The 10,351-nt window shown below is 39.7% G+C and overlaps 1 protein-coding gene across 4 annotated transcripts in view; it reads right to left on the bottom strand.

Annotated features, from left to right (window-relative positions):
* Positions 1 to 910: 910 nt before the first annotated feature.
* Positions 911 to 10,351, bottom strand: part of WARS2 (tryptophanyl tRNA synthetase 2, mitochondrial) — a 132,497-nt gene continuing 123,056 nt past the window's right edge. For 2 of the 4 annotated variants that reach the window (XM_003933533.3, XM_010344073.3), the window contains exon 6: positions 911 to 9,633. In XM_003933533.3, coding sequence (XP_003933582.1) covers positions 9,185 to 9,633 — 449 coding nt within the window. In that variant the 3' untranslated portion in view covers positions 911 to 9,184. The remainder of the gene's footprint in view (positions 9,634 to 10,351) is intronic. The other 2 variants (XR_012512503.1, XM_039460872.2) reach the window with 2 other exon arrangements.

The following is a 10,351-nucleotide window of genomic DNA, read 5'->3' as shown; positions in this document are numbered from 1 at the left end:
GTTTGTTTGTTGCTCTAGCAACTAAGCAGGAAAAGCAACGGAGAAGAGAAACGGCAGCGGTAGCTAAACTGGGCAACGACCTAGACACAGGGAAGCGGGAAGAGATGAATTAGGATGCCCCAGAGGCAAAAGCAAATGACCTTTATGCATGAAGGAGCTTTAAATACAACCAGAAAAGAGCAAGTAGAAAAGGAAGGCACAGGAAAAAAAAAAATGCAAGAATAATACTTCACTGCGGAATCAGCAACGTCAGAAGTTCTATTTGTTAACTTTTCTGTAAGGGACCCAGGAGAGGAAACTATAATAAAATAATTTCGTGGCCTTCATCCTCATGAGTACTCACCTCCTCCTTCAGTGCAGGAACTTTCTTCTAGAATATTGCTGAGGAACAACACGTTTCTTTCTCACTGGCCGTCTGGTTCATGGTGGGAACACTTTTCTCCCCAGGACTGGTTCCCACAGTCATGTCTGGATAAGCCACAGACTCTCTCATTAAAAAAAAGAAAATCCTGGCAGAAGCCTCTTTTCCGGAAAGGCTGCTGCAAACTCAGGGAACTCTCTGAGCAGCCTATTTATTGGAACAGACCATTGCTCTCGATGGGTTTCCCTACAGAACAGGCTGGTGTGGGGAGATCTGGTGGTAAAGGCCAAGCACACAGCACTCCTTCCGCACTACATTTACAGATATGAAATGGGACGTGACTTTTTCCCAGGAAGAGCCTGTATATTTATATATTACTCAAAAAAAGGAAAATCTGTAAAATCAGACCATTTTAACCCAAATAGAGTTGACATAAAGTCACATCGTTTGATTTTCACGACCGTAGGCCTGCTTCACTATGTGCTTAGGTGAGTAGAAGTGAGGAGGGCCTTTTAAAAAAGGAGTTTGCATTCCATACAGCCACCATGGTTATATCAAATATTAAATATTTTATTTATTCAAAGACTGCTAAGTGATTGCAACATCTAGAAACCACATTTCAAGTTATGAAGAGCTAATGCCACAGCAAACGCACAGTAGAGGGACAAGACTCAGAAGACGTTGGTCATAATTCCTGTTCGATCTCTCACTGGCCTCCAGTGTCCATCTCCACGTGGACAAGGCGCCTGAGGGTGGAGACTGTGTGTCATTTCTAATTCTTGGTGTTTGAATGGTACATGCAGACCAGGCACTCCACAAATGCCTGTTCACTGAGTATATCAGGTGAATCCTCACGGAACTGCCAGGTGTTTTTTTTGGTAAAAAAGAATAATAAAATATTATAATTTCAGATGCTATTTCCATTCTAATCTTATCCACATATTGTATAGATTTGCTTTTCCCTAAATGCTCTCATGTTTCTGTGTCCGACTTTTTATTGAAAAGCCCTTTCTCCTATCCCATATCGATCATATTCCTTCCTTGAACATTCTTGTGAATTACTCATTCCCACGTGCACACAGTATTTGCTACTTGGTATCTCTGCATGTCCTCCTCTAAGCTGTAGTCATATTGCATTTCCTCAGTGCCTACACAAACATCTGTCATAATGCTGAATTACGTATCTGAGGATAAAGTCACCAAAGCTCTGAAACCCAGTTTCCTTCCTAGAGAAAGAAGATAATCCCTGCCTGGCCAATATAACAGAACTGTTAAGAGTTAACATATGAGGTCTTAAAATGGTTAACAGTAAAGCCTTCGGGTTGTTCTTCTTAAGGGGGGTGGTTTGAAAGGGGTTCGAAAATGTTAGTGCTAGTGATAGGAATTTGTTTTCAGCTTAATCTGAGGGAGAGATTGACTCTTCCCAGCCAAAGCATTTGAAAAGACGCCTCCAGTTTGACAGACTGAAAAAAGAATGCTGATCACATAGCGAGGACACACAGTCAATGAGAACACACACAGAGTCCTTGTGTTAAAGAGAAAGAGACCAAGAATTGTCACATGCAGAGTTATTTCCTTTAACTAGTAATACGGGCACACGACACTTGACAGGGTGAACTGAAAGAAATCAAAGGCTGCATTTGAAAGCAAACTAAAGACTCTTCTGTGTACAATGAAGAACGTTTGAGGGAATAATTGTAACAGCATTAAAATAAGCAGAGGGGAGGAGGAAAGGAGGCAGGGAGGAAGAGTGAGGGCTAAGAATATGATGGGACACACAAGAGAGTATCACAAGTACTTGGAGAAGATTCTAGACTCAATGAGAAGTGGCAGACTACTCCCTTAAGCACAATAGTTCAGGGAGATTTCTTAGTTCTTAATTAGGAGAAACTAGAGACATAAACGTGTGACTTTTGGCAAGTTGCTGAAGGTTACTTTAAAAGCTGGTATTAATAGTTTCTATCTTATAGAGCTGATAAAAACTTTAAACAAGATACTAAACATAAATGCACTTACAAAGTGCTCAGTAGATGGCAAGTACATAATACATACTGTAATAGCTCTTATTATTTAATATTGTTTGGCAAACTATATGGTCATTCTCAAGTAATCCTTTTACTATCTTCATGAATTGTCCAGTTGAAGAACTCTCCAGGAAGAGTCCTGAACTTTATGTATTTGACCTATTGCAAGCAAAACCAGTCAACTAAATACTGAAGCAGCAGTATCCACAGACAGTTCTATGACAGAGATGTTCTCCATCTGTATTTATCCATTGTGACAGGCATTAACCACATGAAACCATGGGGTACTTCAAAGTGCTGCTAAGGAGGCAATTTTTAAAATCTAAATGGACACATACCATATCAGACAGTGTTGCCTTAAAGCACATTGCCCCTGTACATACAAAAAGACATTATACAGGTCACTGTGGCCTACTGGGACTCTGGATTAGGTGACCTGAATTTGAAACCTGAATCTTCCTTTAGAAGCTACATTTAGAACTACATCGAGCACATAGCTCAGCCTCCCATGCCTCGGTTTCAACTTTTGCAATCTGAGGGGGATAACAGTATCTACTTTATTGACTGGCAGATTAAATTAGAGAAGGCAAATAAGGCAATGGTTCTCAAAGTTCAGCATGCATCTGTATCACCTGGAAGGTGAAGACATCAATTACTGGGTTCATCCTCCAGGTGTTTTATTCACTAGGTCTGAGGTAGAGTCAGAGAATCTGCATTCCTAATAAGTTCTCAGGTGATGCTCATGTTGCTGGTCTGGGGACCCCACTTGGAAAAAGACTGTTGTAAGACATGTGGTATGGTGCCTGATATACAATGGGAACTCACGAGTGTTACTGTTTTATGGTAAGCATCTTGATGGTGTACATCAGGAGGGTTTTTGAAAAAAAAAAAAAAAAATCACACTTTATTAGAAATCTCTAGCCCATTTTCTGACACATACTTTTGATAAATGTTTATGAGGCACCTACAAAGGGCAAAACACCCCCACTGTGTTGAGTGACCAGTTGTCCAAGTGGGTTTGAAGCAAGGTTTCAGAGCACCAAGCTACATTACCATTATTCTTACCATCTGAAATATGTTTCACCATTTCAACTCTTCACAAAACATACAGGGAAAATAAAAATCAGGTTTCTCCCCCCATTTTTCATCTCGACTAGAAAGACTCTGAAGGGCCTATAAATGATAAGTGGAAGGAACGTGAAAATAGATCTAGATTCCAGCCTTGGCTCTTTTATCAACTTCCTGAAGTCACTGGGTGTGATGGATAATTTTATGTGTCAACTTGGCTGGGTTAAGGGCTATCCAGATGGCTGGTAAAGCATTACTCTGGGTGTGTGTGTCAGAGTGTTTCTGCAAGAGATTGGCCTTTGAATCAGTAGTCTCAATAAAGAAGATACGCCCTCATCAAAGTGGGCTGACATCCAATCAATTGAGGGCCTGACTAGACAGAGGTTGACTCCAGGTCTAGCTTGCTATTGTAAACAGTGTCACAATGAACATATGTGTGTATGTGTCTTTATCATAGAATGATTTATAATCCTTTGGATATATAAGCAGTAATGGGATTGCTGGGTGAAATGAAATTTCTATTTCCAGGTCCTTGAGGAAACGCCACACTGTCTTCCACAATGATTGAACTAATTTATGCTCCCACCAACAGTGTAAAAGTGTCCCTATTTCTCTACATCCTCTCCAGCATCTGTTGTCTCCAGATGTTTTAATGATCTCCATTCTAACTGGCATGAGATGGTATCTCAATGTGGTTTTAATTTGCAATTCTCTAATGACCAGTGATGATGAGCATGTTTTCATACCTTTGTTGGCCTCGTAAATGTCTTTGAAAAGTGTCTGTTCATGTTCTTCACCCACTTTTTAATGGGTTTCTTTTTTTCTTGTAAATCTGTTTTAGTTCTTTGTAGATTCTGGATATCAGCCCTTTGTCAGATGGGTAGATTACAAAAATTTTTTCCCATTCTGTCGGTGGCCGATTCACTCTACTGACTGTTTCTTTTGCCGTGCAGAAGCTGTGGCATTTAATTAGGTCCCATTTGTCTATTTTGGCTTTTGTTGCCAATGCTTTTGGTGTTTTGGTCATGAAGTCCTTGCCTACGCCTATGTCCTGAATGGTTTTGCCTAGGTTTTCTTCTAGGGTTTTTATGGTGTTAGGTCTTATGTTTAAGTCTTTAATCCATCTGGAGCTAATTTTAGTGTAAGGTGTCAGGAAGGGGTCCAGTTTCTGCTTTCTGCACATGGCTAGCCATTTTTCCCAACATCATTTATTAAACAGGGAATCCTTTCCCCATTGCTAGTTTTTGTCAGATTTGTCAAAGATCAGATGGTTGTAGATGTGTGGCTTTGCCTCAAAGGCCTCCGCTCTGTTCCATTGGTCTATATGTCTGTTTTGGTACCAGTACCATGTTGTTTTGAATACTGTAGCCTTGTAATATAGTTTGAAGTCAGGTAGCATGATGCCTCCAGCTTTGTTCTTTTTGCTTAGAATTGTCTTGGCTATGAGGGCTCTCTTTTGGTTCCATATGAAGTTTAAGGTGGTTTTTTTCAGTTCTGTGAAAAGGGTCATAGGTAGCTTGATGAGGATAGCCTTGAATCTATAAATTACTTTGGGCAGTAAGGCCATTTTCACAATATTGATTCTTCCTAACCATGAGCATGGAATGTTTCTCCATCTGTTTGTGTCCTCTCTTATTTCCTTGAGCAGTGGTTTGTAGTTCTCCTTGAAGAGGTCCTTTACGTTCCTTGTTTGTTGTATTCCTAGGTATTTTATTCTCTTTGTAGCAATTGTGAATGGCAGTTCGTTCTTGATTTGGCTCTCTTTAAGTCTGTTATTGGTCTATAGGAATGCTTGTGATTTCTGCACATTGCTTTTGTAGCCTAAGACTTTGCTGAAGTTGCTTATCAGTTTTAGGAGATTTTGGGCTGAGGCAATGGGGTCTTCTAAATATACAGTCATGTCGTCTGCAAATAGAGACAATTTGACTTCCTCCTTTCCTAACTGAATACACTTTCTTTTTCTTGCCTGACTGCTCTGGCTAGAACTTCCAATACTATACTGAATAGGAGTGGTGACAGAGGGCATCCTTGTTTAGTGACAGATTTCAAAGAGAATGCTTCCAGTTTTTGCCCATTCAGTATGATACTGGCTGTTGGTTTGTTGTAAGTAGCTTTTATTATTTTTTGAGATACATTTCATCAATACCTAGTTTATTGAGAGTTTTTAGCATAAAGGGATGTTGAATTTTGTCAAAGGCCTTCTCTGCATCTACTGAGATAATCATGTGGTTTTTGTCTTTGGTTCTGTTTATGTGGTGGATTACATTTACAGACTTGCATATGTTGAACCAGCCTTGCATCCCCAGGATGAAGCCTATTTGACTGTGATGGATAAACCTTTTAATGTGCTGTTGCAGTCGGTTTGCCAGTACTTTATTGAAGATTTTTGCATCTATGTTCATCATGAATATTGGCCTGAAGTTTTCTTTTCTTGTTGAGTCTCTGCCAGGTTTTGGTATCAGAATGATGTTGGTCTCATAAAATGATTTGGGAAGGATTCTCTCATTTTGGATTGTTTGGGATGGTTTCAGAAGGAACGGTACCAACTCCTCTTTGTACGTCTGGTAGATTTCGGCTGTGAACCCATCTGGACCTGGGTTTTTTTTGGTTGGTAAGCTATTAATTGCTGCCTCAACTTCAGACCTTGTTATTGGTCTACTCACGGTTTTGACTGCTTCCTGGTTTAGGCTTGGGAGGGTGCAAGCGTACAGTAATGTATCCATTTCTTCCAGTTCTACTGGTTTGTGTGCACAGAGTTGTTTGTAGTAATCTCTGATAGTAGTCTGTATTTCTGTGGAATCTTTGGTGATATCCCCTTTATTGTTTTTTATTGCATCTATTTGATTCTTCTCCTTTTTCTTTTTTATTAATCTGGCCAGGGGTCTATTTTCTTGATCCTTTCAAAAAACCAGCTCCTGGATTTATTAATTTTTTGAAGGGTTTTTTTGTGTCTCTATCTCCTTTAGTTCTGCTCTTAGTTATTTCTTGTCTTCTGCTAGCTTTTGAGTTTTTTTTTTTTTTATCTTGCTCCTCTAGCTCTTTCAAATTTGATGATAGGGTGTCAATTTTAGATCTTTTCTTGCTTCTCACGTGGGCATTTATTGCTATAAATTTCCCTCTAGATACTGCTTTAAATGTGTCCCAGAGATTCTGGTACATTGTGTCTTTGTTCTCATTGATTTTGAAGAACATCTTTATTTCTGTCTTCACTTCATTGTTTATCCAGTCAACATTCAAGAGCCAAATGTCCAGTTTCCATGAAGTTGTTTGGCTATGGGTTAGTTTCTTAATCCCGAGATCTAATTTGATTGCACTGTGGTAGACCTGGAATCAACTCAAATGTCCATCGATGATAGACTGGACAAGGAACATGTGGCACAAATACACCATGGAATACTATGCAGCCATAAAAAGCAATGAGTTTGTGTCCTTTGTAGGGACATGCATGCATCTGGAAACCATCATTCTCAGCAAATTGACACAACGGACATGAACTCATCCTTTTTTATGGCTGCATAGTATTCCAATGTGTATATGTGCCACATTTTCTTTATCCAGTCTATCATTGATGGGCATTTGGGTTGGTTCCAAGTCTTGGCTATTGTGAACAGTGCCACAGTAAACATACGTGTGCATGTGTCTTTATAGTAGAATGACTTATAATCCTTTGGGTATATACCCAGTAATGAGATTGCTGGGTCAAATGGTACTTCTAGTTCTAGATCCTCGAGAAATCTGCTTTTCACAATGACTGAACTAATTGACACTCCTACCGACAGTGTAAAAGTGTTCCTATTTCTCCATATCCTCTCCAGCATCCATTGTTTCCTAACTTTCTAATGATTGCCATTATAAGTGGCATAAGAGGTATCTCATTGTGGTTTTGATTTGCATTTTTCTAATGGCCAATGATGATGAGCTTTTTATCACGTTTGTTGACTGCATAAAAAAACAGCATGGTACTGGTACCCAAACAGATAATATAGACCAATGGAAGAGAACAGAGTCCTCAGAAATAACGTCACAGATCTATAACTACCTGATCTTTGAGAAACCTGACAAAAACAAGCAAAGGGGAAAAGATTACTTAATAAATGGTGTTGGGAAAACTGGCTAGCCATATGCAGAAAGCTGAAACTGGACCCCTTCCTTACACCTTATATAAAAATTAATTCAAGATGGATTAAAGACTTAAGCATAAGGCCTAAAACCATAAAAACCATAGAAGAAAACCTAGGCAATACCATTCAGGACATAAGCATGGGCAAAGACTTCACCAAAAGCAATGGCAACAAAACCCATAATAGACAAATGGGATCTAATTAAACTAAAGAGCACCTTCACAGCAAAATAAACTGTCACAAGAGTGATACCTCCAGGTCACCTACAGAATGGGAGAAAATTTTTGCAATCCATCTGACAATGGGCTAGTGTCCAGAATCTACAGAGAACTTAAATTTAAAAGAAAAAAACAAAACCCCGTCAAAAAGTGGGCAAAGGATATGAACAGACACTTCTCAGAAAAAATAGGGTGACATTACTTAACTGAGGAAGAGGCAAGATGAGAAGCTGCCAGTCATTGGGAATATCTGATTTGTCAGTCTTGACTAGTATTGTAGTCTGGCAGAACCTATTTCAAAGTGTCTGCAGTAAGGATAGGCAGGAGAACTTGGGACCTGCCTGAGGGATTTTGATGGGTAAATGTGACCACGGTTGGCTGAATCTGATTTTAAGTCGGCGTCTATTGGCTGAATTACTGATAATAAACATCATCAGTCATTCCAATACCCACGTTCAAAATCAGAACGTTTAGAATCTAAAAAGTCCTGCCTTTCAGCATTTTTTTTTTTTTGTATGCATGAAACAAGCACTATTTTTAAGAATAAGGTGTAAGGATTTTACTCTCACATTTGCTTCTTTTACGGAGTGATACTGTACAAGCTAATTGGATTCTCTGAGTCTCACCTTCGTCATGTATAAAATGGCAGTAAGTCTCTTAATTCACTGGGGATTAGTGAGACTAAAGTGAAATGAATGCAAGAAAATACTTATTAAGAATATAATTCAAGGACTTGGGCTCTTATACAATAAATAAATCAAGTTGAAATAATGCAACCTCCTTATAAGATCATAACCCATATCTCTAAATTAAAAAACAAGTTATTGCTGGAACAGTTGGTGTCATCTCTTGGAAAGCAAGTTAAGTAGCTTAAATACATTAAATCAGGCACCATTCTCAGTGACAAACAAATTATAAGAATGGACTTGTTTTTATGAGATCTGAATACAAATTGGCATCTCATCAAATGGCATCTCAAGAATTCTTCTAAGACCTCTAAATATTGCTTTATAAAAGGGATGAAGTAGGTAAGTGTGCATCTGTTGCAGTAAGTACTCCAGAGAGAGGCACAAATGTACTCCATTTCCCAAATGACTCCTTACCTCAATCACATTTGTGTAGGCCAAGGAGTGTGCCTCAATAATTAGGGATTCAGACAGCTATGGCTGCTTTAATTTTTGTTGTTGTTATTCACAGCATGTTGTTGACGGGATCTGGAACACTGTCGTGTTTCAAAGGTACAAAGTAATATTCATCAAATGAAGCCAATAATCAGCTATGCCAAATTAAATGTCCCCAAACAGTCACTTTCTGCTGGTGAGGAAAGCTGCTGTTTCCAGAATGTATGGAATGCAAGGCACAAAAGCCTTTCTGTGATTTCGCTGAGACCCCCTAGAGGAAACCCACCAATTTCTTCACCTCCTGGCACACAGGGTATGCTAATTCTTTGGCTTTTGCAGATCCAGCTTGTAAAACCTTCTCTAAATGGTCCTTGTCCAGCTTCAGTTTTTCAATTTCACGCTTAATCGGGGCAAACTTCTCGATGACGGCGTCCGCCACGGCCAGCTTGTAGCGGGCGGTGTCCATGCCCGCGCTGCGGCGCACCACCTCCTGCACGGGGAGCCCCGTCACCGCCGCGTGCACCGCCACCAGGTTGGACACGCCCGGGCGGCCGGCCGGCTCGTAGGTCACCTCCGAGGTGCAGTCCGTCACGGCCTTGCGGAACTTCCGCACGATCTCCTCCGGGCTGTCTGCTATTCCCACGGTGGCCAGTCTGTCAGGGTCCGATTTTGACATTTTGGCAGAAGGATCACGGAGGGATTTTACCTTCTTCATGGATGCTAGGTTAAAGACACCAACGCGCACGCACACACACACACACACACACACACAACCAAAACAAAAACAAAACAAACAAATCACCAGGAATGTCACCCTCTAGACCTTAAAAATGCCAACAATATCCAACGACTATTATTTTCATCTCTTTATACAAACAGCAAATACTCGTTGTGAAAAATTCAAGCATAAAAGTAAAGATAATCTGAAAAGATGTGATTGTAAATGTTAATATTCTGTTGATATTTTGGGGCATCTTTTAATGCATATATCTGCATAAAATGTATAGTCTTGCACAAATGAAGTCATACGGTTTTTGCTGTGTGCACCTTTTTAGGAAGGACTGTTTATTTCTTCCCTCTTCCTCTCTCTTTCCTCTCTGCTCTTCCCTGATACTTAATCATTCCCACCCACAGCCCCTGCCTTTCCTATCCCCTAATTTTAACAATTTGTGGTAGTCCTTCCATTTCTTTACCCAGGATTATATAGGTACATACCAACACACACACACACACACACTCTCTCTCTCTCTCTCTCACACACACACACACATACATGTAAGAGAGAAGTGACTTGTTTATTGCTCTGATAGAATCAAGATGTTAAGCTGTGCTTAATAGTGTTATTAATTACCTATTTATGGCTAGTACAGATGCACAAAAAATTGAAATAGATAAAATAAAGCCAAAACATTAAACTATTACTTATTGCCTAAAATAA

The sequence above is a fragment of the Saimiri boliviensis genome, chromosome 11 (assembly GCF_048565385.1).
Source record: "Saimiri boliviensis isolate mSaiBol1 chromosome 11, mSaiBol1.pri, whole genome shotgun sequence".
Classification (NCBI taxonomy): domain Eukaryota; kingdom Metazoa; phylum Chordata; class Mammalia; order Primates; family Cebidae; genus Saimiri; species Saimiri boliviensis.
This window is presented reverse-complemented; position numbering and strand designations above follow the sequence as displayed.